This window comes from Zea mays, chromosome 2 (genome assembly GCF_902167145.1).
Source record: "Zea mays cultivar B73 chromosome 2, Zm-B73-REFERENCE-NAM-5.0, whole genome shotgun sequence".
Lineage (NCBI taxonomy): Eukaryota > Viridiplantae > Streptophyta > Magnoliopsida > Poales > Poaceae > Zea > Zea mays.
Window position 1 is genome coordinate 76722052 of NC_050097.1, and position 27151 is coordinate 76749202.

The window sequence follows — 27151 nt, forward strand, 5'->3', positions numbered from 1 at the left end:
GCCTAATTTGCCTTGCAGGTTTATGCATCCGGGGGCTCAAGCTGGATTATCGACAGCGGATGGACAAACCACATGACGGGGGAGAAGAAGATGTTCACCTCATACGTCAAGAACAAAGATTCCCAAGATTCGATCATCTTTGGAGATGGGAATCAAGGCAAGGTTAAAGGACTAGGAAAAATAGTTATTTCATCCGAGCATTCCATATCAAATGTGTTCTTAGTTGAATCGCTCGGGTATAACTTGTTGTCCATGAGTCAACTATGTAATATGGGTTACAATTGCTTATTTACCAATGTAGATGTGTCTGTCTTTAGAAGGAGTGATGGTTCATTAGCTTTTAAGGGTGTACTAGACGGCAAACTCTATTTAGTTGATTTTTCTGAGGAGGCCGGTCTAGATGCATGCTTAATTACTAAGACTAGCATGGGCTGGCTGTGGCATCGCCGTCTAGCACATGTTGAGATGAAGAACCTTCATAAACTTCTAAAGGGAGAACATGTGTTAGGTCTAACCAATGTAACTTTCGAAAAAGATAGACCTTGTGCAGCTTGTCAAGCAGGTAAACAGATGGGAAGTTCTCATCATAGCAAAAATGTGATGACCACATCAAGACCTTTGGAGCTACTTCACATGGACCTCTTTGGACCCATCGCCTACCTCAGCATCGGGGGAAGTAAGTATGGTCTTGTTATTGTTGATGATTTTTCCCGCTTCACTTGGGTATTCTTTTTGCAGGATAAAACAGAAACCCAAGGGACCCTAAAGCGCTTCCTAAGGAGAGCTCAAAATGAATTTGAGCTCAAGGTGAAAAAGATAAGGAGCGACAATGGGTCCGAGTTCAAGAATCTGCAAGTGGAGGAGTACCTTGAGGAGGAAGGAATCAAGCACGAGTTCTCCGCTCCCTACACACCACAGCAAAACGGTGTGGTAGAGAGGAAGAACATGACGCTTATAGACATGGCGAGGACGATGCTTGGTGAATTCAAGACTCTCGAGCGGTTTTGGTTGGAAGCTATGAACACAGCCTGCCACGGCATAAACCGGGTCTACCTTCATCGCCTCCTCAAGAAGACGTCGTACGAACTTCTAATCGGTAACAAACCCAACGTGTCATACTTTCGTGTATTTGGGAGTAAATGTTATATTCTAGTGAAGAAAGGTAGGAATTCCAAATTTGCTCATAAGGCTGTAGAAGGGTTTTTGTTAGGATATGACTCAAATACAAAGGCGTATAGGGTTTTCAACAAATCATCGGGTTTGGTTGAAGTCTCTAGCGATGTTGTATTTGATGAGACTAATGGCTCTCCAAGAGAGCAAGTTGATCTTGATGATGTAGATGAAGATGACGTTCCAACGACCGCAATACACACCATGGTAATTAGAGATGTGCGACCACAGGAACAAAAAGAGCAAGATCAACCTTCTTCCTCAACAATGGTGCATCCCCCAACTCAAGACAATGAACAGGTTCATCAAGAAGAGGCGTGTGATCAAGGGGGGGCACAAGATGATCAAGTTTTGGAGGAAGAAGCACCACAAGCCCCTCCCACTCTAGTCTGAGCAACGATTCAAAGGAATCATCCCGTCGACCAGATTTTGGGTGATATAAGCAAGGGAGTAACTACTCGCTCTAGATTAGTTAATTTTTGTGAGCATTACTCGTTTGTCTCTTCTATTGAGCCTTTCAGGGTAGAAGAGGCCTTGCTAGATCCGGACTGGGTGTTAGCCATGCAGGAAGAGCTCAATAACTTCAAGTGAAATGAAGTTTGGACCCTGGTGCCACGTCCAAAGCAAAACATTGTGGGAACCAAGTGGGTGTTCCGCAACAAGCAAGACAAGCACGGAGTGGTGACAAGGAACAAGGCACGACTTGTGGCAAAAGGTTATGCCCAAGTCACAGGTTTGGACTTTGAGGAGACTTTTGCTCCTGTGGCTAGGCTAGAGTCTATTCGCATTTTGTTAGCCTATGTCGCTCACCATTCCTTCAGGTTGTTCCAAATGGATGTAAAGAGCGCCTTCCTCAACAGGCCAATCAAGGAGGAGGTGTACGTGGAGCAACCCCCTGGCTTTGAGGATGAACGATACCCCGACCATGTGTGTAAGCTCTCTAAGGCGCTCTATGGACTTAATCAAGCCCTAAGAGCATGGTATGAATGCCTTAGAGATTTTCTAATTGCTAATGCTTTCAAGGTTGGGAAAGCCGATCCAACTCTTTTCACTAAGACTTGTGATGGTGATCTATTTGTATGCCAAATTTATGTCGATGACATAATATTTGGTTCTACTAACCAAAAGTCTTGTGAAGAGTTTAGCAGGGTGATGACACAGAAATTCGAGATGTCTATGATGGGCGAGTTGAACTACTTCCTTGGGTTTCAAGTGAAGCAACTCAAGGACGGCACCTTCATCTCTCAAACGAAGTACACGCAAGACTTGCTCAAGCGGTTCGAGATGAAAGACGCCAAGCCCGCAAAGGCTCCAATGGGAACCGACGGACATGTCGACCTCAACAAAGGAGGTAAGTCTGTTGATCAAAAGGCATACCGGTCTATGATAGGATCCTTGCTTTATTTATGTGCTAGTAGACTGGATATTATGCTTAGCGTATGCATGTGTGCTAGATTTCAATCCAATCCAAGGGAATGCCACCTAGTGGCTGTTAAGCGAATACTTAGATATTTAGTTGCTACGCCTTGCTTCGGGATCTGGTATCCAAAGGGGTCTACCTTTGACTTGATTGGATACTCAGACTCCGATTATGCTGGATGCAAGGTTGATAGGAAGAGTACATCAGGGACGTGCCAATTCCTAGGAAGGTCCCTGGTGTCTTGGAGTTCAAAGAAACAAACCTCTGTTGCCCTATCCACCGCTGAGGCCGAGTACGTTGCCGCAGGACAGTGTTGTGTGCAACTACTTTGGATGAGGCAAACCCTTCGGGACTTTGGCTACAATCTGAGCAAAGTCCCACTCCTATGTGATAATGAAAGTGCAATCTGCATGGCGGATAATCCTGTTGAACACAGCCGCACTAAGCACATAGACATCCGGCATCACTTTTTGAGAGACCACCAGCAAAAGGGAGATATCGAAGTGTTTTATGTTAGCACCGAGAACCAGCTAGCCGATATCTTTACCAAGCCTTTAGATGAGAAGACCTTTTGCAGGCTGCGTAGTGAGCTAAATGTCTTAGATTCGCGGAACTTGGATTGATCTATAGCATACATGTGTTTTATGCCTTTGATCATGTAATTTATGCATTTCAATTGATTTTGTTCATTTGTAGTGCTCAAGTTGTACCCATGACCCCCGGACCTCACAAGTCCATTTGCAAGTGATGCACTTATTTAGGGGGAGGCATGCTACAACTTGACACTCTGAGACTAACCTTGTGTTTGAGTTTATTTGTTTTAGTCTCAAAAGTGGATTGAAAGGGAAAGGTGGACTTGGACCATGAAAGACTTCCACTGCACTCCGATGAGAGGGTACTTCACTCCAAGTTCATCTCTATACACTTATTGCCTTTTGCTCTTAATTGAAAATTTTGGTGAGGCAATGAGGTTAAAGGGCCAACAATGACGACGTTTTGGTGCTTGATGCCAAAGGGGGAGAAATTAAGGCCAAAGCAAGCAAATGGATCAGCTACCACTTGAGAATTTTGAAAATAGTAGATTTAGAACCTTTGTTTTGTCAAAATACTCTTATTGTCTCTTGTTGTCAAAAGTGGGTCCCTTGTGGGGAGAATGTTTGATTATGGGAAAAAGGGGGAGTTTTTGGATCTTTGATCAATTTCTCTTGGAATACCTCTCTTTATGCCTCAACAAGTGTGTTTGACTTAGAGATAGGAAATTGAATTTGATATGCAAAAACAAACCAAGTGGTGGCAAAGAATGATCCAAATATACCAAATTTGAATCAAAAACAAATACTTGTTCTCATCTGCATTGATGTTGCACTTCTATTTGTTGCTCTTTGATGTGTTGGCATAAATCACCAAAAAGGGGGAGATTGAAAGGGAAATGTGCCCTTGGGCCATCTCTAGTATATTTTGGTGATTAAGTGCACAACACATATTAAAGTGAGTAATTATGTGCCAAATGATGAATGAAGTGCAAATCAACAAGAAGGTATGATTCTAGACTTAGTGCATTGGTTTTTGTGTACTAATACATTTGTCTAAGTGCTAGAATCAGGAAAAGAAAAGGATTAAAAAGGAGTTGGCTGTGTACAGCCAACTGCTGCTCAGTCTGGGTGCACCGGACTGTCCGATGGTGCACCGGACTGTGTCCGGTGCGCCAGGACGGCTCTGGCGAACTGGCCACTCTCGGGAATTCATCGGTGGCGTACGGCTATAATTCACCGGACTGTCCGATGGTGCACCGGACTGTCCGGTGAGCCAACGGCCGCTAGCGCAATGGTCGACCGCGCAATCCGCGCGCTACGCGTGGCCCCAGCCAACGATCGGCTGGGGACACCGGACAGTGTCCGGTGCGAACGGCTACAATTCTGCAACGGTCGGCTGTGCCATTTTAGGAAGGATATCTGCACCAGACAATGAACAGTGGATGTCCGGTGGTGCACCGGACTGTCCGGTGCGCCACCCGACAGAAGGCAAGAATTGCCTTCCAAGAATGCCTCCAACGGCTCCTAGCTGCCTTGGGGCTATAAAAGAGACCCCTAGGCACATGGAGGAGTCACCCAAGCATACTTTGAGCATTCTAAGTCTTCCACACTCCATCTCCGCGCACTTGATTGACTTTCTTAGTGATTTGAGCTCTATTCTAGTGGTGAACTTGTTGCGATTCATTTGAGCTCAAGTCGTGGTTATGTGTGTGCGTATTGCTGCGGATTTGTGTGTATTTGCTTCCCTCCCTTACTCTAAGTGCTTTCACTTTGATCTTTGTTGTAAGGGCGAGAGACTCCAAGTTGTGGAGATTCCTCGCAAACGGGAAAGAGTATAAGAAAGAAAACAACTATGGTATTCAAGTGGATCATTGGATCACTTGAAAGGGTTGAGTGCAACTCTCGTCCATTGGGACGCCACAACGTGGAGTAGGCAAGTGTTATACTTGGCCGAACCACGGGATAAATCATCGTGTCTCTTGTGCTTGTTTTCTTTGTGACTATTGTGTTTCACAAGAGCTCGGTTCTTAGCCACTTGATTCTATTGTGCTAACACTTAATCAAATTTTGTGGCTATAAGTTTTAAGTTTTTACAGGATCACCTATTCACCCCCCCCCCCCCCCACCTCTAGGTGCTCTCAATAGTATGCTTAAATCGATTCTTGGTTGCATGATGTGAGATCAGGCTTAAAATGATTTAAAAAGTTAGCATATTGCTTTTATCCTTATGTTGGCTCTAAGTGTCTCGTAATGAAGAACATAAAGTTATTAGTCCTTCGATGAACGCTTAATCTTAGAAGAGTATAGAACCTGAATAAATCTATTGCTTGTTGTTTGGGACTACATGACCAGTTTTGGTTATGCAGCTAGTTCAATGAATTAAACCATGTTTTCTGTAGAGGTGTCGTATATAAAAGTTGTAGCCAACTTCTCCATCTTACTTGTGTAAACATTTCATGACCATAGGTCTAGTAGTTTGGGAGTTATGATTTTCTCAAGTCTAGTCTTGGAATCTGTCCATATTCTGTATAGATTTCGAAACTGGCCTTGTTTGCCCAAGTTAAACTTTGAATCAGTTCTTATAAATTATAAAGAAGTGGTAGTACTTTCCTTAAGCTTTCCAACAAATTTTGGATCACCCTTTTTGGTGACCTATAAGTTAAGCTACAGCTGTTTTAAGTGGAATCTTTGAATCTGTCCAAATTTGGACAGCAAAGCCTTTCTTATGTCTTTTGATCTTGATATGCATTGAATTAACCTGATATTTTTATAAATGAAATATAGACAATTTTACTGGCTTTCTAAAAAGTCTAGGAGCGCTTGAATTGGATGACTGAGACTCCAATTATGGATTTTTGAAGTGAGTAGTTGAATTCTGTCCAAGTCCGGACAAAATTTACATTTCACATTGTTTGGCTTTCTAAGTGTCAAATCTTGTGGTGATGATAATACCAAGGGTATAGTGGACTTTGTAAGCTTTCCATAAAGTCCTAGTTTACTACTTTTGGATGCATATTTTGTGAGTTATGAGCAAAACAATTAACCGTTGTGCTGCTGTCTAGAAATATGCAAACATTAAATTGATCTTTTGAAGTTACTCTTGTTTGGATAGGTTTGGTTTAGGCTATTGGAGCACAGTATGTATTGCATTCATATATATATTCATTGAAGTACTTGCATGTGTCAATGTTGATTTGGTGTCAGGAAAGCTTTGTCCGAGTTATATAGGATCGTCTACTATCTTAGCCCGACATGGCAGCTTGGCTTAGCACATGCAATTGTCGGAGTCTATGATCAGAGTACACCATGTATTCCATGTCTCAATGTTGAGAAAGTATTTGCGGAATCCAGATCAACAAATCGAGCTAGAGTCGATTTCTGTGTAGAAAGACCTGACTCTAGAGTGTCGTCTGCTGCGTATCCTAGAATCCTTGGAGCTCGAGGAGCTGATGCGGCAGAAGTACCCCAAACTTTTCGTTATGGGGTGAGTTTTTGTTGTCACTGATCTTTCCTTGTCGTTCCGATAGAAGCGTCGGAATTCGAGGTTAAATTTTTTTTAAGGGGGGTAGAGTGTGATACCCAATTTTCTGAAAAGAAGTTAAATTTTTCTTTTTCCCTTTTCTTTCGTGATCTGTGTAGCTGGGGTTTTGGATTTCTTTGTTTTAGGAAGCATTCACCAGTAAAACAGTAGAATTCTTGTGAGACTTATGCGCTGGGGTTGGGAGCAGACGTGAGAGCAAGTTGGGTCGTGGATCTCGATCCGGCCCACTAGTCCCTTCCCTTAACCCTAGCCGCCCCTCCCCCTAATCCCCTTTTTGGTTGCAGCCCCCCCCCCCCTTCCCTCTTCCTTGCTTGCCCCCCCCCTCTATCCCTCTCCTCCCAAGTGTTTGCAACCACACCACCTAACCCTAGCCGCCCCCCATCTCCTCCTCTCCAAGGTGCCATTCCTTGCCGCTTGGATCTACGTCGCGTGGTGCAAGTCCCGAATTGGTTTTGGTGGAGGGAAGAAGGGAGGAAGAAAAGGGAGAGAATTCAAGGTGATTTTTGTGATTATCTCTTGTTTATTTGTGCTGCAATTCCATTGAATAGATGTTACGTATGCGAATTGGTAGAGGTGCTGTCCAGAAATTTAGTGGGTGGGCGAACAGCAGTAGTTCTAGTGATTTCTGGGAATTTTTCGTGGTAATTAGTGGAGATCAGTGGGAGAATCATGTAGAGATTTGTCATACCTTTCCAACGAGTACTTATGCACTCGATTCGTAGTTATATTTTAGTAGATATCGCTGTTTGAATCCGGGTATGTTGCTGTCCAAAAAACAGATTTGCAGGTGGGCGAACAGCAGTAGTATTGACAGTTTCTGGGGATTTTTCGTGGGTAATTGGTGATAATCAGTATGATAATCATGTAGAGCTTTGTCATACCTTTCCAACGAGTACTTATGCACTCGATTCGGAGTTATATTTTAGTAGATATCGCTGTTTGAATCCGGGTATGTTGCTGTCCAAAAAAACAGATTTGCAGGTGGGCGAACAGCAGTATTATTGACAGTTTCTGGGGATTTTTCGTGGGTAATTGGTGATAATCAGTATGATAATCATGTAGGGCTTTTTCATACCTTTCCAACGAGTACTTATGCACTCGATTCGGAGTTATATTTTAGTAGATATCGCTGTTTGAATTCGGGTATGTTGCTGTCCAAAAAAAACAGATTTGCAGGTGGGCGAACAGCAGTAGTATTGATAGTTTCTGGGGATTTTTCGTGGATAATTGGTGATAATCAGTATGATAATCATGTAGAGATTTTTCATACCTTTCCAACGAGTACTTATGCGCTCGATTCGGAGTTATATTTTGGTAGATATCGCTGTTTGAATCCGGGTAGGTTGCGGTCCAAAAACAGATTGCAGGGTTTACCTTGTGGACTGTATTGGGCTAATTAGATATTGGAATTTGATTATAAATTGTATACAAAACTGGTGGGGAATTTTATGTAGATGCTTCCGGAGTTTTTGATTGATATCACTGCTGAGTTTTTGATTGATATCACTGCTGTTACAATTTTAAAGTTATGAAATTATCAAGCAGCGCCGCTGCAATTTGGTGGTGATGGGGAGAGTTGTCGCTCGCGACGGGTTGGAATTGTGCGTAGGTGCGGCATGGTTTATTAGCGTTTGTTATGTGAATTTGTGCACTAAGGTGTGTGTCAAAAATAGGTGGTGGACTTTCGGATCGTACTTAGTACCATTTCAAATTCCTGGTGAAGGCAAGTAAATACAGTGGTTGCTGCTACCGTTTGGTTTGCATCCTATTCCCTGTCATTGAGTATGCATAAGTTTTAAATATGTTAATCATTGAATTCTATGATGAAGTTTATTTGTTCTAAAGTATTAATTCTCAATTGTCTAATATTGTGGATGATCATGATTTGGTAATGATATATGTGGTTGATTCTCATCTTGGATGAAGTTGAAGTATCTTTTTGAATCACGTTATATGAAGTGTTGTAGGCATATCATGCACATCGCATCATCCATCTTGCATTCTGAAGTTATGTCGTGATCTTATGGTCCGACCGTACCGGTACATTTTTAGCATCGTACGTTGCCCGAGGAGGGGTACGATGAGGCTTCATATCCTTAGAGGTATGAAGGCAGAAGTCATCCTTGCATTTGCAGACATTTGCACTCATGAGGTATATATGAAGTGTGACATTACTATGTTACTATTGTGGTTTCTACCTGCGATATGTGGTAACTAGGAGTGTTGTACGTTGTATACGTGTTGCACCTTCGTAATAAGAAGGTTGTGAAATCAAGTCGTGGTAAAACAATGTTCTTATGTGGTTAAACAGTTTGATATTATTTTACTTGTTGAGATGTGTCATCTCACTCTTGCATTACTCAATGCAGGTACTTGATACATGTTGGGAATGAGGGGAGTAGCAGCACGTCCACTTTCACTCTCATAATAACGCTGCCCAGGCGGAGCCATGATTTAATTAGAAACTTGTTGTCAAAGGAAGTTTTTTTAGCTAGTCGTGCGCACTGGTTAATTCAGTTCATGTCGTATGTTTAACTTCCCTTTGCTAGCCGATTAATAATACTTAGTATGTTTTTGTCATGATATATGTTTATACACTGTTGCCCCCCCTCATTTATGCCATTTTGCAAAGGAGATGCTGCCAAAATTTTATATAGATGTCAGAAGTGTAGTTCAGTAGCATTCCAGGGTGTTTGTGGAACCCGGGGTGTTACAGCGACCCCCTGCCCAGAGACAATGTGTCCAAGGTAAGTGACTGCAGATTTACCAAATGAGCACTTGGACTTCTTAAGAACAAGGTTGTTGTCCCGCAGTAATTGGAATACTTGCTTCACATGTTGTAAGTGTTCTGTCCAGGACGAGCTATATATCAGAATGTCATCAAAGAATACCAGTGTGAACTTCCGGATGAACGGCTTCAGTATATCATTCATCAGAGCTTGGAATGTGGATGGTGCATTAGTTAGGCCGAACGGCATGACTAGAAATTCAAAGTGACCACAATGTGAACGGAAGGCTGTTTTGTGGATGTCATCCGAGTGCATCCTAACTTGATGATAACCTCAGAGTTCATCAAGTAGCTCGTCCACCACTGGAATTGGAAATTTGTCCTTGATTGTTTTTGCATTCAGTTCACGGTAATCAATGCAAAACCTCCATGGTTTATCTGTCTTCTTGACCAATAGTACAGGTGACGAGAATGCTGATGTGCACTCTCGAATGATGCCTTGTGCCAACATCTGATCGCACTGACGCTCAATCTCGTCTTTAACAGTTGAGGGTATCGGTAGGGTCGTACAGTCACTGGTTCTGTACCAGCTAGCAACCGTATATGATGGTCTTGGCGACGTGATGGTGGCAGTCCCTGAGGATCCTGAAACAAATCAGAGAAAGAGGACAGCAGTTCTTCCAAACATTCCCTGTTCTTGTCCATGGAAGCAAATCCCAACACTGAGTCCCCAACCCCTGTCAATTGTACCAACCTTCCCTTCCTCCAGAATGCCATTGTGTGTGTGTCAAAGTTGCAGACCACCAATCCTAGAGATTGTAGCCACTGAACTCCTAATACGAGATCGAACCCATCAAGAGGCAAGGAATAACATGTTGTGGTGAATTTCTCCTGACCGATGGTGAGGGTTGCTGTGATTTGACCCTTACTTGAGATGTGTTCTCCATTGGCAACTTTTACCGATAGGCCTGGCTAGGACAGCACATGCAATCCGAGACGTGCCACTACAGCTTCACTTAGGAATGTGTGAGTGGATCATGAATCCACTAGTGCAGTTAAATTGATGCCATTGATTGTGACTGGGAGCCTGAGAGTATTTGTGACGCCTATCCCAGTAATGGCCTGAAGAGAAATTCCCAAGTCGACTGGTGATGGAGGTTCTGTGGTTGTATCCTCTTCTTCCAGTTCAAGCAAGAATATACCATGACCTGAACACTTGTGCTCTGGTGAATATTTTTCCTTACAATGGTAGCATTCTCCAATGGCGCGTTTGGCGGCTAATTCATCCGGAGACAGGCGCCTAAAACGTGGTCGATTGGCTGTAGTTGCTGTCGGTCGTGCCATTGTTGGTGCTGCAGGTTTGGAGGGTACTTCTAGAGCTGCTGTTGACTGTCCAGTGGAGCTTCCCGTGAGCATCAAACACCGTTCATACACCCTGGCCAGATGCATAGCACACTGCAGCGTCTTTAGAGTTTGTAATTCCACATCAATTCGGAGAGGTTCGCCTAAGCCTGCTGTGTACATGTTGGACTGTTGCCGATGAGACATGTCGTCACAACGGCACAATAGGGTCAAGAATTGGCGCGAATACTCTTCCACGGTACATGTGCGCTTCAGTTCTTTTAAATCAGCCATGCCATTGAACCTGAGTGGTGGCCCGAAGCGCATCTGGATGAACTCAATGAAGCGTGTCCAAGTCAACACGCCGCCTAGATCGCGCTCCAAGGCATAGAACCACTCCGCAGCCACGCCTTCCAAGTGAAGTGATGCTTGCCAGACCCTCTCGTCTTGATGAACTCCCATGCCGCGAAAATATGTGTCACATTTGTTCAGCCATGGCAAAGGATCAGAATCACCATCATAATGGGGAAAAGAAAAATTAGGCCTGCGTGGTCCTCCGTCGTCGTGGCGATCATGGTGTCCACCAAGAATGCCTCGGTGACCACTTTCATATCCTCCGTCACTGCCCCCAGATGTAGTGTGCCCTGCGCCAACATGGCTCTCGAGTGCAAGACCCTAAGCAGTGTCGTCGAGGGCAGAGGTTGTCTCGCGGCGAGCCCGTCTGGGTGGGGGTCCTGCTCCAGGAGAGTGATATGCTGCGCATGAGTGTCCAGACGGTGATTCATGGTGGCGAGTTGCCCCAGAATGCGATCAAGCTTATCGGAGTCTATCATCTTCCCAGTCTCGTCGTCGCCGCTGGACATTGATGCCGACGTGGCAATTGAATCCAATACCAAATTATTATGAATCCTGCTGTGATGCGCAGGACGGGAAGGCGTACACCACGAAGGGTGAGTTAGTAGGGTGGATTGAGTAGAGCAGTGTATGGAATAGGGCACGCAACGTGAGGACTGAGGAACACGATCACCAGGGGGCGTGGGGGTCGCCACCGTGATGAAGCAGCCACCCACGCAGGTGCGACTTCTTTGATAAAAAACCTATTACAATATGAGACACCCTTATAGCTCTGAGGCCTAACAACTCGGGAGATTATTAAGGAGATAAGATCTAGGGAACAACTCAGTAGATTATTAAGGAGATAAGCTCCTAGGAGGATAAGCTTCTTTAAACTTCTCTAACACCCAGCCGCCATTTAACAAATAGTTAGGCCTAATTATTCTGGCGCCTGGCATATTGCTGGCTATAACATTATATTAGTACTAACTAAGGAATGAGTTAGTAAGGAGTGATGGATAAACTCATTCCATTCCACAAACCAAACAAATAGTGAAAAGTGAGAAGATGATGTAATATCTCATTCTTCGAACCAAACACCCAAGTAGTTATAGGATATAGCATTCCAAGACGAACCCAACTGCCTCAACATGTATACCGCACCACTTAATTAACACGGAAACAAGTTACAGCAATAGACGCCGTGGCCTGCCTTCTAGCAATCCTAAACTTCGCTGAACATGCTCAACAGGACAGGGTATGCGTTACAAGAGACCCATAAAATCATTGTTGTTGTACCCTTTCCAAGATATGTGGATACAAAGTTTTTGTCGAACTTGCACACGAGCATGCCTAGCATATCCCCCACCTTCCTACACTGTACTCCCTTGTCATTCCCTTATGCTCTCGATTCCAAGGCAAGGATAATCTTCTTCCGAGGACCCTGAAAGAACACCCGTAAATCATCATAAGTTTCTGCAGCTCAAATTTATTCAGATAAATAAATTAAATCTACTCTAGTTTTTTTATTGACTCGGCCTATGTTGTCTCAACATATCATACCCCAAGCCCTAGTAAAAGAGGAGGGTTGATAGGCTTGACAAGTCAACGTCGAACATATCCATTCTAATGGAGACGTAACCGAAAAGTATGGCTTCTGTTGGGCTTTAACTTTAGCCTACCTAGACTTATTTGAAACTAAAAGGGGCAGCAAACTCCAATAACACAACACACACAGACACATTTCCCCAATCAAAATCTTATGAACGTGTACAAGGTGATACAGTTCCATCAGCAGAATGGCCCAAGTTCATGTATCATAGTAACTCTTATTTACTTGTTTCCAGTTAGATCCACAATTTGAGTTAAAGACCTAGGATGATTCACTCATTAAACTACTCATCATCAGAATTTGAGCAGCGGAAGGGGTCAATAGTGCACCAATTTATAAAGCAAACTCATAGTCAGAAAACACAGATAAAGACACCGAACGTAATCAGCGTACCATTGGAATGCCCAAAGCTTTTAGATCACTGTCCGTCATATGCCTTAGGGCTGCCATGTCAACCTATAATAGAACAACTATTAACCAATAAAAACATCAAACAGAAGATGAAAAAAATGGCAATTCAGAAATTTAGTCAGACCTCTTCTGCCTGGAAGGTAATTGAGTACTTCTCAAGCCCAAGGGAACTCAGGAAACTGTCGAGTGGACTTTCAGCCTATAAATATGCCCCAAAAAGAAAACATGTTTGGAGCTAAACATAAAACAGAATACAAAACAAAGATGTGCAGCTATCCTGCAATATGCATCACATTCTCCAAATAATCAGGTTTTTGCTACTATCATGTACCGATAAGGATTTATGACAACTGCTCCATATCTAATCAGAATATCATGGTAGCAACATTCAGTTACACATAATCAATTAAATAAGGCAGAAACATAAACATTACGTAAAGCAATTGAATTGTCCCTGTTACAATTTCTGCAAATAGAAACCTAGAACAACACCTTTGATCAGTGAACCTCATCTTCAAAAGCACAGATTGCAGAAAAGAAAAGGCATAAAGGATGCTTACTATTTCCTTGAAACCATTGTTTTCGAGTTGTCTAGTCAAACCCAGTCGTATAGCTACCGACTAGTTGCAATTAGTCGTCGACCAGACCGACTAATCGATCCTAATGCAAGGAAAGCAGGGCAGCAAGAAGCACAATCACCATCTCAAGACAAGCTCATCTTTTCAGTGCTTGACGCAGGCGGACACATAGGAGCTAGGCCTAGGCGACGAACCAAAAATGCTTGAACCTTGAAGACAACAGGCATCTCCTAGGGTGTTAGCAGTGCAGCACGACCGGCCGCCTGGAACTAGATCTTGCAGGCGGCGGCAGCACTGCGGCTGTGCGGCAGCAGGGCGGCTGCCTATGATAGGAAAGTAATCCTTGATTGGTGCTAGTTTACTTATTCTGTTTTAGGAAATAGCTAATATGGTAGTAGTTCAGTCCTATATGGACAGATCTGGTCGGCAGGATCAGGGCTGATAGCAGCCGGTTTATTTCCTTGTAATGATTAGTTTGTTTCCATGTAATGGTCTATAAATATATGGCCTTAGAGGCTAAGAAAAGGCAGTCAATAGGGCGCCACCAAAACCTCTCTGTGTTCTGTCTCTGAGTTCCAGCATTCGCGCGTGTGTGTGTGAGACTGACCCGGAGGAGGGAGGAGCTCGCCGGCAACCTGTAAAAGGTTGTCTCTCCGGCGTGGTTTCCAACAAGTGGTATCGGAGCCAAGTTGGTTCCAAAATGTCGTCAGGGAAGAACACTGACAGCACTGCGACATCCAAGAAGTCCGGCGACGACATCTCCAAAGAAGGAGCAGTGGTCCAGCGAGTAATCCGTGAGGTGAGTGCAGGGAGTGGATACCCCATACTCACCAAGACCAATTACTCGGACTGGGCGCTCCTGATGAAGGTGAAGCTGAGGGCGAGGATGCTGTGGGATGTCATCGAGCATGGAGGAGCAGATATTCATGAAGAAATGATGGCACTCGACGCTCTCTGCAGCGCGGTGCCACCAGAGTTGGTGTCTTCGATTGCCGACAAGCTGACGGCAAAGGAGGCGTGGAAGACCATTGCAGACCTGCGGGTCGGCGATGATCGCATGAAGAAAACTGCTGCCGTACTGCTGCGGAGGAAGTTCGACTTGGCGACGTTCAACGACGGTGAGTCCGTCGAAGATTTCGCGCTGCGCCTGAACGGCATGGCAGCGGAACTCTCCACCCTTGGTGCTGGCGTTGAAGAAGAGAAGATTGTGGAGAAGATTGCTCGCAGCTTTCCGCCGCGGTTCAAGCAAATCGTCCTCTCCATCACCACTCTCCTCGACCTGTCGACCCTCTCTGTGTCTGACATGGTGGGGAGACTGAGGGCAGCGGAGGACGCCTTCGAGGAGGCCCCAGGATCACTGCAACACAGTGGTCGACTCTACCTCACGGAGGAGGAATGGAATGCCCGACGCAAGAAGGAGGTCGAGCACCACCCTGGCAGCAGTTCCAGTGGAGGAGCAGGGCGCCATGGTGGAGGATATCGTGGCCGTGGTCGTGGCCGTGGCCGCGGTCGTGGCCGAGGAGGGCGCTCACCAGGTGGGCCATCATCTGGAAGGACCACCGGTGATGAGTGCAGAAGGTGTGGAAAGATGGGACACTGGGCGCGCAAGTGTCCATCAAAGCACAAGAAGGAGCAAGCACATGCTGTCCAAGAAGAAGAGGAGGCTACACTTCTTGTCGCAAGAACGTTCCCGGTAAAATCCTCCACAGAACTTCAAACATGCTGCAAGATGTCTGGTTCTCATCTAGAGATCAGGGAGGAGAAGGTGTTTCTGCAACGTCAAGAAGAGGAGAAACTGGAGGAGGGAACCTGGATCCTGGACACTGGAGCCACAAACCATATGTCTGGATCCAGGGCTGTCTTCACTGATCTGGACACAGAAGTGCTGGGCATTGTCCGGTTTGGTGACAATTCGGTGGCTCGGATTGAGGGACGAGGAACCATCAAGTTTGTGTGCAAGAATGGCGAGACCCGGTCGTTCGTTGGGGCTTATTTCATTCCCCGACTGACGACGAACATCATTAGTATTGGGCAACTTGATGAAGCGAAGTACAAGATCCATGTTGATGATGGGGTGATGCGTATTCGGGAACCCGATGGAAGATTGCTGGCAAGAATAGTGCGGGCTGAAAACAGGCTGTACCTTCTCCATCTGAAGATACAACAGCCTGTGTGCTTAGCAGTGCGTGGGCGTGAAGAGGAAGTAGCCTGGCGGTGGCATGAGAGGTTCGGCCATGTCAATATGGCTGCACTACGGAAGCTGGAGAAGGAAGAGTTAGTCCGAGGCTTGCCCAAGCTCGGACAAGTTGAAAGAGTGTGCGAGGCCTGCCAGGCAGGCAAGCAAAAACGCACCTCCTTCCCGGCGCAGGCGGAGTACCGGGCGAAGCAGCGTCTGGAGTTGGTGCACGGTGATCTCTGCGGTCCCATTACACCAATGACTCCAAGAGGTAACAAATACTTCTTATTGTTGGTGGATGATCTGAGCAGATATATGTGGATGGCTGCCATCTCGTCGAAGGATCAAGCTGCTGATGCTGTGAAAAGAATTCAGATGCAAGCTGAAGGAGAGTCTGGACTCAAGCTGAAGGCACTCCGGACTGATCGAGGTGGAGAATTCACCTCGGGTGAGTTCGCGGAGTATTGTGCGGCTGGTGGTGTTCACCGACAACACACTGCGCCGTACAGTCCTCAGCAGAATGGCGTGGTGGAGCGCCGTAATGGGACTGTTGTAGCAGCAGCAAGGAGCATGCTCAAGGCGAAGAAACTCCCTGGCTGGTTTTGGGGAGAGGCGGTAAAAACTGTTGTGTATGTCTTGAACAGGTGCCCAACCAAGAGTGTAGATGGGATGACTCCATTTGAGGCGTGGCACGGCAAGAAGCCGGCCGTGCACCACCTCAAGACGTTCGGCTGCATCGTCTACGTCCGCAACACCGTACCTCATCTGAAGAAGCTGGAAGATCGAGGAAAGAAGATGATCTTCATCGGCTATGAAGAAGGCACGAAGGCATACCGCGCCTACGACCCCGTCACCGAGCGCGTCCATGTCTCAAGGGACGTCATCTTCGACGAGCAGGCCCAGTGGGACTGGGAAACCCACGGCAACACCGACCCAGTAAATGAAGACCAGGATGTGTTTACGATGGAGTATGCCATCGGGAAGCAAACACGTCCAGAGGTAGAAGAGGCTGGTGAAGAATCGGGAGATGAGCAAACTGCTGGTGAAACTGAAGATGAGCAAGCTACTGGCGAATCTGAAACTGCTGGTGGTCTGTCCCCTTTAACCCCTCATGCTGATACAGAGCACACTTCGGAAGAGGAGGATGAAATGCAGGAAGTGGAGTTTGCTTCACCACCGGAGGGAAATATTGATGAGTATCTAGATGCCTATAGAGCAGAAGATGATCCACTTAGATTCCGCAAGGTAGATGGACTACTGGAATCCAAAACTCCACCTGGTTATGCAACAAGGAGGCTGTTAGATGAGGAGTTACATGCAGTAAGCGCCGATGAACCGGTCTCTTTTGGTGAAGCAGAAAGGAGTCCGAGCTGGAGGAAAGCAATGATGGAGGAGATGAAGTCAATTGAAGATAACCAGACCTGGACACTTGCAGATCTTCCTCCAGGACGCAAGGCAATCGGTCTCAAATGGGTGTATAAGGTGAAAAGAGATGAGCAAGGTGCAGTATCCAAACACAAGGCACGGCTGGTGGTGAAGGGATATGCACAGCAGCATGGTATTGACTATGATGAGGTATTTGCTCCAGTAGCCAGGCTTGATTCAGTGAGGTTGCTTATTGCACTTGCAGCACATGAGGGTTGGGAAGTGCATCATATGGACGTGAAATCAGCATTCTTGAATGGTGATTTGTGTGAAGAAGTGTATGTACAGCAGCCAGCAGGTTTTGTGGTCACTGGCAGAGAGCACAAGGTGCTCAGACTGAAGAAGGCACTATATGGGCTACACCAAGCACCTCGAGCCTGGAATGAAAAGTTGGACAAAACAATGAAGTCTCTTAGCTTCAAGAAGAGCAGTTCAGAGCCTGCTATTTATCTCAGGAGAAACAGCAAATCACAGTTGGTGGTTGGAGTGTATGTGGATGATTTGATAATCACTGGAACCAATTGTGAGGACATCAAGCTATTCAAGAAAGAGATGGCAGCTGTTTTCAAGATGACAGACCTAGGTTTACTGAAGTATTATCTAGGCATTGAAGTAAGGCAGAGCAAGAGGGGAATATCTCTCAGCCAAGGAGCCTATGCAGCACAAATTCTGGAGAGGAATGGTATGAAAGAATGCAATCCGTGTCAGACTCCCATGGAGACACGGTTGAAGCTGAGCAAACTAAGTAATGAACCCCTGGTGGATGCCACTGTATACCGAAGCATAGTAGGAAGTTTAAGGTACTTGGTCAACACTTGACCTGACCTTGCTTTTGCTGTGGGTTATGTCAGCCGGTTTCTGGAAGAACCACACAAAGATCACATGATGGCTGTAAAGCACATCCTGAGGTATGTGAGAGGGACCAAGAGTTGGGGTCTGTGGTTTGGCAGGAAGAGAAGAAAGGAGGCTGGGTTGATTGGGTACAGTGATAGTGATTATGCCGGGGATATTGATAGCAGGAAGAGCACGACTGGAGTGGTCTTCTTCCTGAACAATAGTCCAGTTACTTGGACTTCGATGAAGCAAAAGGTGGTGGCTCAGTCAACCTGTGAAGCAGAATACATAGCTGCTGCCAATGCAGCTTGTCAGGCGTTATGGTTAGCAAGGGTACTGGCCGAAGTGCAAGGAGTAGCAAGGAAAGCTCCAATGCTCAAGGTGGACAACAAATCAGCCATTGCTCTCATCAAGAACCCAGTGCTACATGGTCAGAGCAAGCATATAGAAGTGAAATATCATTTTGTCCGGGAGTGTGCTGATAATGGGCAGATCAAGGTGGACTTCATCAGGAGCGAAGAACAGTTGGGGGACTTCCTAACGAAGCCGCTTGGAAAGACCAAGTTTCAGGAGTTACGCTCTAAGGTCGGACTGGTGGATGTAGACAGATTGCACCACAAGGCTTAGGAGGAGATTGATAGGAAAGTAATCCTTGATTGGTGCTAGTTTACTTATTCTGTTTTAGGAAATAGCTAATATGGTAGTAGTTCAGTCCTATATGGACAGATCTGGTCGGCAGGATCAGGGCTGATAGCAGCCGGTTTATTTCCTTGTAATGATTAGTTTGTTTCCATGTAATGGTCTATAAATATATGGCCTTAGAGGCTAAGAAAAGGCAGTCAATAGGGCGCCACCAAAACCTCTCTGTGTTCTGTCTCTGAGTTCCAGCATTCGCGTGTGTGTGTGTGAGACTGACCCGGAGGAGGGAGGAGCTCGCCGGCAACCTGTAAAAGGTTGTCTCTCCGGCGTGGTTTCCAACAGCCTAGAACTGGAACTTGTGGGCGTCAGCGGCAGCACAGGTGGCCACCTGGAACTTGTGGGCGGCACTGCAGCTGTGCAGGTGCAGCAGCACGGGTGGCTCTCTGTGATGTGTTCTTGCGCAGCTGTAGCTTGTTGCCTAGTTTGGCAACCCTAAAAGGCCACAATAGCAGCCCATGAGGCCGCAGATGCAACAGCAACGGCACCCCATAGCCCACAGCCACAGCACCCATTAATCTCAAAAGCCCATCTAAAAACACATGCCCAATCTGGTCGTCTCACACCAAATCGAACGATTAATCGTGATTAGACGTCGACTAATCGGACGACTAGAATTCTGGTCGGTCTAATCGCTTCAGTGGGTCTAGTCGGGTTTGGGTTAACGATTAGTCTGACTAGTCGCGATTAGTCAGATGACTTGAAAACACTGCTTAAAACTATGTAACCCTACAGTCTCTAAAATATGTCAAGATCAAATGCTATGCATAGTTCACATTATTAATTAATGCATTCCCCTTAATCAAATATTTGGGCACAAAAATTCTGTTTTCAACTAGAAAAATGCAAATGCTCACATGAGTACATGACAATGGCTGAAATGCAAATGCTCACATGACCGAGTATATGAGATGTGACTTTGGTACTGCAATTAGTGAGGATGCAGATATAAGCTTGGGAGGCCAGGTGTTATGTATGGCCAAGCCTATGTTAGGCACAACAGGGCCAAGGCTGCCTAAGGGGGCGTGCCAGGTGGGGCCTAAGGCCCGTTAGCTAATAGATCAGCTCTATCTAGATAGTTATACTTATCCAAAGCTAGTAGATAGACTTGAGATAGCTCTATATATAGATATGTAAACTCTTGAATAAAGGAAGCAGAATACCTATTTATTCTGGCTTCCCAGAGGAAGCCAGAGTCTCTTGGGATCTTCTCCCTGCGCGCGACCTAGCCAGGGTCACAACGGTGCCCCAGCGCTGTCGCCCTTCTCGCGCCCAATCCCCACCCTACAACCTGCGCAATCTGCCCGGTAGGATCCGTCGTTCTACCAATCTGGTACCAGAGGACTCGACGATCATGAGTTCTTCCAAGTCGCCGTCACCAGGACAGCAGCCGCCGCCGGCCACAAGCCCGTCCGCAGCGCCGGTCGTCTCCCTGGCCGCGGTCCCTGCGCCGTCGGAGGCCATGGCGCTCGGCCCTCCCGGCGCGGCCATCAACCAGCAGGCCGCCCCCGCGCTCACCCCGGCCCAGATCGCGACGTCATTGGCGGATCTCAGCCACGCCGTGCGTGACATGCAGATCACCATGAACGCCATGCTGACAGGCCACCTTCCCTTCCCCAATCCACAAGCCGCCCATCCACCCCAGCCGCCGCACCCGTCCCTGACGGCGCAGCCACCGCCGGCCGCACTGCCCCCACCCACGCAGCCGCCTGCGCCACTCCCTCCACTCGTCCGGCAACCAATCTCTTACCAGTACGGCATGCCGATCGACCCCGGGCCTTCATCCACCGCACCACCGCAGACCACAACCCCCATCCATATGATCCGTTTCCCACCATCCACATCCCCCATCCCATCTTCGGCGCAGGGCGCGTCTACGGTTTCACCACCAGTGTACTCCGAGGCATCCCCGCGACCGGCGCTCACGACTTCCTTACCTAGCAGCGCCGCCGGGGGGCCTCCCGGGGTGCTGTTAGGAGGCGGCAACGGCCCCCTGTTCCCGGGTCGGGGGCCCTTGCGCCCTCACGTGGCCGCAGCGACAGCAGCGTGGTCACCGTACCACGGGCTGCCTCAGGACGACGACATGGAGACCGCAACCTACGGGGGCGCTGAGGCGCGCGCGCCTCCACGCTACTACAAACTAGAGTTCGCCACAGACGATGGCTCTGAGGATCCGCTGAACTGGCTAAATCATTGTAAGTAGTTCTTCCGGGGGCAGCGCACGCCAGCCTCGGATCGCACGTGGCTTGCCTCGTACCATCTTAAGGGGCCGGCACAGACGTGGTACTATGCCCTGGAACAGGACGAGGGCATGCCGTCTTGGGATCGCTTCGCTGAGCTGTGTCGCCTTCGCTTCGGTCCAGCAATGCGCGGTTCTCGCCTTGCGGAGCTGGGACGCATCCCCTTCCTGTCCACGATCCAGGAGTACTCGGACCGCTTCCAGGCGTTGCTATGTCGAGCTCGGGACGTCTCCCCCATGTAGAAGACAGAGTTGTTCGTGGGCAGCCTCCCCGAGTACTTGCGGGTGGACGTTGAGCTGCGCAACCCGCAGGATCTACAAACTGCCATGTACCTGGCGCGGGCGTTCGAACGGCGCGCGGCGGCCTGGCCCCCATCCCAGCAGCGCGGGTCGCGACCACCGCAACGGGCGCAGGGGTCGGGACGCGCGACACCAGCACCGCCCGGGGCTCCACCGACCGGTACGACGACGTCAGGCGATAGTACGACTCCGACACGCCCGTTTCGCCGATTATCCCCGGCCGAGCAGCAGGAGCGGCGCCGGCAGGGGCTCTGCTTCAACTGCGACGAGCCCTACGTCCGGGGACACGTGTGCCAGCGGCTGTTCTACTTGGAGGTCGACGATTTCCTCGACGAGGCGGCCGGTGAGGGTGGGGTCGACCCCCTGGAGGAGCCGGCTGCCCCAGACGTCACCGTAGCCAACGCGCGGGTGGTCTCGTTACACGCGCTGGCGGGCATCCGGACGGACAAGACACTGCTGCTACCAGTCACCATCAACGACGAGCGACTACTCGCGCTCATGGACACAGGGTCTACCCACAACTTCCTCAACAGTGACACGATGAGCAGCCTCATGCTAGCTATGGCGGGTGGCGAGCACCTTCAGGTCACGGTGGTCAACGGTGACCGCCTACCCTGCGCCGGCATTGCCCGTGACGTCCCCGTCATCATCAACGATGAGTCCTTCAGTCCTTCTCCATCACGTGTGTCGGGATACGCCTGGGCTCCTTCGACTTCATCCTCGGCGTGGACTTCTTGGAGACGTTGGGTACCATCCAGTGGAACTTCCGAGCACTGACCCTGTCGTTCTGGCGCCAGGACCGGCGCATCCACTGGCAGGGTGTGAGGGCCACGCAACAGCCTGCCCCGCAGCAGCTGGCTGTGGCAGTCGTCGACACTGCCCAACAGCCCCTCATGGACGTCCTTCTTCAGCAACATGGCGCCATCTTCGACGAGCCCACGGGACTGCCTCTGGTCCGCCCCTACGACCATCGCATCCACCTGCTGCCCGGTACAGCTCCGGTGGTTGCACGACCGTACTGGTACGCGCAACTGCAGAAGGACGAGCTGGAACGACAGTGTGAGGCCATGCTCACACAAGGCATCATATGACCAAGCACGCGCCGTTCTCCGCTCCGGTGCTCTTGGTTCGCAAGGCGGACCGCTCGTGGCGTTTCTGCATCGACTACCGCGCCCTCAACGCCAAGACGTCCAAGGACAAGTTCCCAATCCCGGTGGTGGACGAGCTCCTCGACGAGCTCCATGGAGCCTGTTTCTTCTCCAAACTGGACCTACGCTCAGGCTACCACCAGGTGCGGATACACACCGATGACATCGCCAAGACGGCGTTCCGCACCCATCATGGCCATTATGAGTTCCTGGTCATGTCGTTCGACCTCTCGAACGCGCCTGCTACTTTCCAGGCCCTGATGAACGACGTACTCCGCCCATATCTTCGGAGGTTTGTGCTTGTCTTCTTCGACGATATCCTGATCTACAGTGCATCATGGGCGGAGCACCTCCAGCATGTGGGCATCGTCCTCGAGGCACTGCAGGCACACCACCTCCACCTGAAGCGCTCCAAGTGTTCCTTCGGCGCCACATCGGTGGCCTATCTTGGCCATGTCATCTCCGAGGGCGGGGTCGCCATGGACACCGACAAGGTCGCGGCAGTGGCCTCTTGGCCGCCCCCGCGGTCTGCACGAGGCCTCCGGGGCTTCTTGGGACTGGCAGGGTACTATCGGAAGTTCATCAAAGACTTCGGCCTCATTGCAGCCCCGCTGACGCGTCTCTTGCGACGAGACGCGTTTGCCTGGGACGATGACGCAACAGCAGCCTTCCACGCCCTAAAGCACACTCTGACGACGGGCCCAGTGCTCCAGATGTCGGACTTCGCCAAGCTCTTCGTCGTCGACTGTGATGCGTCAGGTGCAGGGTTCGGTGCTGTCCTTCATCAGGGGGCAGGACCTCTCGCCTACTTCAACAAGCCATTTGCAGCCCACCACCTTAAGTTGGCGGCCTACGAGAGGGAGCTCATCGGCCTCGTGCAGGCCGTCCGTCACTGACGCCCGTACTTGTGGGGGCGCCACTTTTCTGTTCGTACTGACCACTACAGTCTAAAATTCTTGCTGGATCAGCGCTTGTCCACAGTTCCTCAGCATCAATGGACCAGCAAGCTGTTCGGTTTCGACTTCTCAGTGGAATACAGGCCGGGGCGCCTGAACACCGTGGCCGACGCCCTGTCCCGCCGCGACTCGGAGGCTGCCATGGAGGACACGGCTATGGCGGCACGGGCCATCTCGGGCCCGACATTCTCCCTGTTGGACGACATCAAGCGGGCGCTAGCAGCTGCTCCTGACAGGCAGCACCTCCTCCAGCAGCTGCGGGAGGGCGTACTGGCTGCGCCATGGCGCCTTGTCGACGGGCTGCTCCTGCACGGCACACGCATCTTCGTGTCGAACTACGACGACCTGCGCTACCAGGTGCTGACATTGGCGCACTCGGCGGGTCATGAGGGCGTCCAGAAGACCCTCCATCGACTGCAGGCGGACTTCTACATTCCACATGATCGTGCGCTCGTCCAGGACTGGGTGCGCACCTGCACCACGTGCCAGCAAAACAAGACACTGGCGCAGTAGCCGGGCGGCCTCCTGCAACACCTTGAGGTGTCGTCCCAGGTATGGGCCGACATCTCCATGGACTTCATCGAGGGGCTGCCCAAGGTGGCAGGCAAGTCCGTCATCCTCACGGTGGTGGATCGCTTCTCCAAGTACGCCCACTTCATCGCCCTCGGCCACCCCTACATCGCGTCATCCGTAGCGCGGGCATTCTTCGACGGCATCGTACGACTACACGGGTTCCCGTTGTCCATTGTCAGTGACCGGGACCCCGTCTTCACCGGGCACGTGTGGCGCGACCTCTTCAGGATGGCGGGGTGACACTAAAGATGAGCACCGCCTTCCACCCACAGACGGATGGACAATCGGAGGTGGTCAACAAAATTATTGCGATGTATCTTCGGTGTGTCACCGACGATCGACCGCAGGCATGGGTGGATAGGCTGTCCTGGGCAGATTATTGCTATAATACCTCCTACCACACAGCATTGCGTGCCACTCCCTTCGAGGTGGTCTATGGCAGATCCCCACCGTCCATGCTACCGTACACGCCAGGGACGGCACGGACTGAGGCCGCAGACGACATGCTACGCTCTAGAGATGAGATGCTAGCCAAGGTGCACAGAGGCATCATAAGATGGGACAATAATGTGAAGAGAGGTAGAGGGCGGTCAAACTTGACATGGGAGGAGCTTATCAAAAGGGACTTGAAGAAATGGAATATCACAAAGGAGTTGTGTTTGGATAGAAGTGCTTGAAAAGAAGCTATCCACGTGCCCGAACCGTGATTAGGCATTTTCCATTTTAGTTCTCTCAAAAGCTTTTCCCCCTCCCTTTTCTCTCTCTTTTTTTGGTGACTTCTTGTTGGGTTCAAATTTTAGCTTGGAACTAAAAGGCTATGTTGATGTTGATGTTGTCACATGACAGTGGCTAATGGACTCTGAAGTTCATGTACATATTTCATTGTAACATGTGAAATAAAATAAAAATGAATGTTACTGTTCCATATGAAGTAATCGGATGCAGCAAACATAACCTAAAGAAAATGGCACCACATTACAACATAGTCTAAAATGTCGAATCTTTTGTTTCAATCTGGAAAGTATCAAAACAAATTTCTAGATTTTGGCGAACTAATGAAGTTCGGAATATGAAATAAGAAATGGAAATTATGCATTATGGAACTATTCCTAGTAGTACAATGTACCTTTGGCTGAGATGTCTTCTTCGATGAAGTCTGCTTTGGTGGTTTCTTATTTTGGCGTGCATGCATTTCATCAGCAATTTGACGCCTTGAGATGTTAACAACCTCCGATACTGGCTTTGGCTTTGGCTTTGGTGGGTCAGCATTTGATGGCTGTGGGTTCATTATACCAGATAGCTTCTCACGTAGATCACGCACACCAGAACTTCTTGTGCTGGTAAAATCTTGTTGAAAACTTCGCCTCTGAAGCTTCAATCGCAAATCCTTCGGATCTGTTGATTCTTAAGACACAGTACACATAGGTACGTGTTAAATGGAAACTGAATATGAAAATAGCCTGCCATATAATGAAAAAGATGTACTTGAAGCTGGTTCATCATCTTCCCGATACAGATCATGCTTCCATTTTTCATCTATCTGTCGTTGCCTACAGGAAAACGATAATATGAGTGCCACAAGTTTTTACATTGATAGAAAATTGGCAGAAAGGAATTCTTCTTTCATATAGAAGCAAACGCACATCTTACCAAATATAAAAGGCAAAAAAAGTATAAGTGACTGGTTAACAGTTAACAGATTAATCCACGGTTCATGTCCTTCCCCGAACAACTTACGTTCAAAAATTTCACTAGTCAGCACAGACATGAATCATTTCCTAGATCTGCAGCTCCTAAAGGGATATTCACGGAAGTTCATGTCCCAGCTGCTTCAAAAGCAAAACTGCTGATTCCTATGTTAAGCATCAGCAGTAAACTCCAAACTTAACATCACAAACTGCAACAAAATTATCATCTTCAAGGGAACCACAGTACCCTTTTCCCCCACTCAGACAACAACACAAATAACCTATCGACACAGCACGTGCGCACGTTGAAGCTGGAACTGAGGAACCAAGCTTAAGGCACCGCCTTCTTCCGATTAAAGCACACGCCACCGCACGAAAACGGATCCTTCACTCGATTACGGACGGACACGCCTATTCTGACGATTAAAGACTACAGGAAAAGCGCGCACAGCTAAGGCAGGGCAGGGCAAATTTTCCAATCTGTACTCTGTAGACATCCGCTGCCAATAAATAAAGGAGGTGGAGCAGTAGCCGCGACGGGAGCGGAGAAAGCATTAGTAACGGCGGCGTGCACTTACCTCTTGGACACCGTGTGACGGACACGGCCGCCGGCGCCCGTGCCGGCAGGGAGGTCGCCGTCAAGGCGGTCATGGATGGAGCGCTTGCGCCCGGTGGAGATCTGATCCGAGTACATCTCTCCGTTTGAGAGGAAAGCTGGAAAGGGGCAGACGCACAGGTTTGAGATAATTGAAATAATGCTCACGTCAACTTCTGTTGACATACATATCTTATTTATTTTAGAGAGGCAATTCCGATCCTTAAATTTAATAGGTATGTGTCGTTCTAATCTATAAAATTTTAAAGCGCTTTTAAAGCCTTAATCTCTATTAGGGTTTCTATTAGAGCAACTTCAATAAGATCATCTACAAGAGATTTTTTAAAATGTCACCTAACTTGGAATTAAAGGGAAATGGAAAAAATCAAGCCTCTAATATAACTTCTAAACTTTTACTAACCTTTTCTAGAAATTTTGCAACTACAAATAGAGAAAGTTTTGGTTCCCCAAACGTGTCCTATTGGCCCAGTTCAAGTCTCTCGTAGCCCATGCGCCATTTTTTCATCTCGTGAGTTCTTCCGTCCAGGCGCTTCTCGTCTCCGCTGCTGGCGCTTCTTCCGTCCAGGCGCTTCTCGTCTCCACCGCCCATTGTGTTAAACGCCATCTTCCCTTCTCCTACACGTCACTCTAGTGGCGGAGCTCTACAAAAACATCCCGAACCACTCTATAAAATTTAAAAGTTACTTTAAACAGTCACTAATATATTGTACGGCTAAATATACCGCTAAAACAAAATATACTACAAAAATAGACTAAGATAGTATTTACTTTAATTCAGCATCTAAAAATACAATAAACTTGATAAAAATTTAAAAGTACCTAATTAGAGATGA

At 48.1% G+C, this 27151-nt stretch overlaps 1 protein-coding gene across 4 annotated transcripts; it reads right to left on the reverse strand.

Annotated features, from left to right (window-relative positions):
• Nucleotides 1-12080: 12080 nt before the first annotated feature.
• On the reverse strand, nt 12081-26901 carry LOC100191379 (uncharacterized). 4 transcript variants are annotated; one of them, XM_008668806.3, is made up of 7 exons: nt 26719-26901; nt 26281-26416; nt 25500-25564; nt 25141-25418; nt 13214-13288; nt 13072-13134; nt 12118-12510 (listed from the first exon to the last, which is right to left on the reverse strand). In XM_008668806.3, exons 2-7 carry the CDS (start codon nt 26394-26396, stop codon nt 12466-12468), a joined length of 642 nt encoding a protein of 213 aa, XP_008667028.1. In that variant the 5' UTR covers nt 26397-26416; nt 26719-26901; the 3' UTR covers nt 12118-12465. The 4 variants fall into 4 exon arrangements, with proteins under 4 accessions (NP_001130285.1, XP_008667028.1, XP_035820360.1 ...); XM_035964467.1 differs by having other exon boundaries at nt 25141-25409; nt 26719-26872; XM_035964466.1 differs by lacking the exon at nt 26719-26901 and adding an exon at nt 26486-26503.
• Nucleotides 26902-27151: the final 250 nt, after the last annotated feature.

Coding starts and splice junctions, on each gene's coding strand:
- LOC100191379 (NM_001136813.1), bottom strand. CDS start 26,396: ATGTACTCGGATCAGATCTCCACCGGGCGCAAGCGCTCCATCCATGAC. Junction 25,419..25,499: donor AGATGATGAACCAGCTTCAA/GTACATCTTTTT, acceptor CTGTGTCTTAAG/AATCAACAGATCCGAAGGAT. Junction 13,135..13,213: donor TTACCTTCCAGGCAGAAGAG/GTCTGACTAAAT, acceptor GTTCTATTATAG/GTTGACATGGCAGCCCTAAG.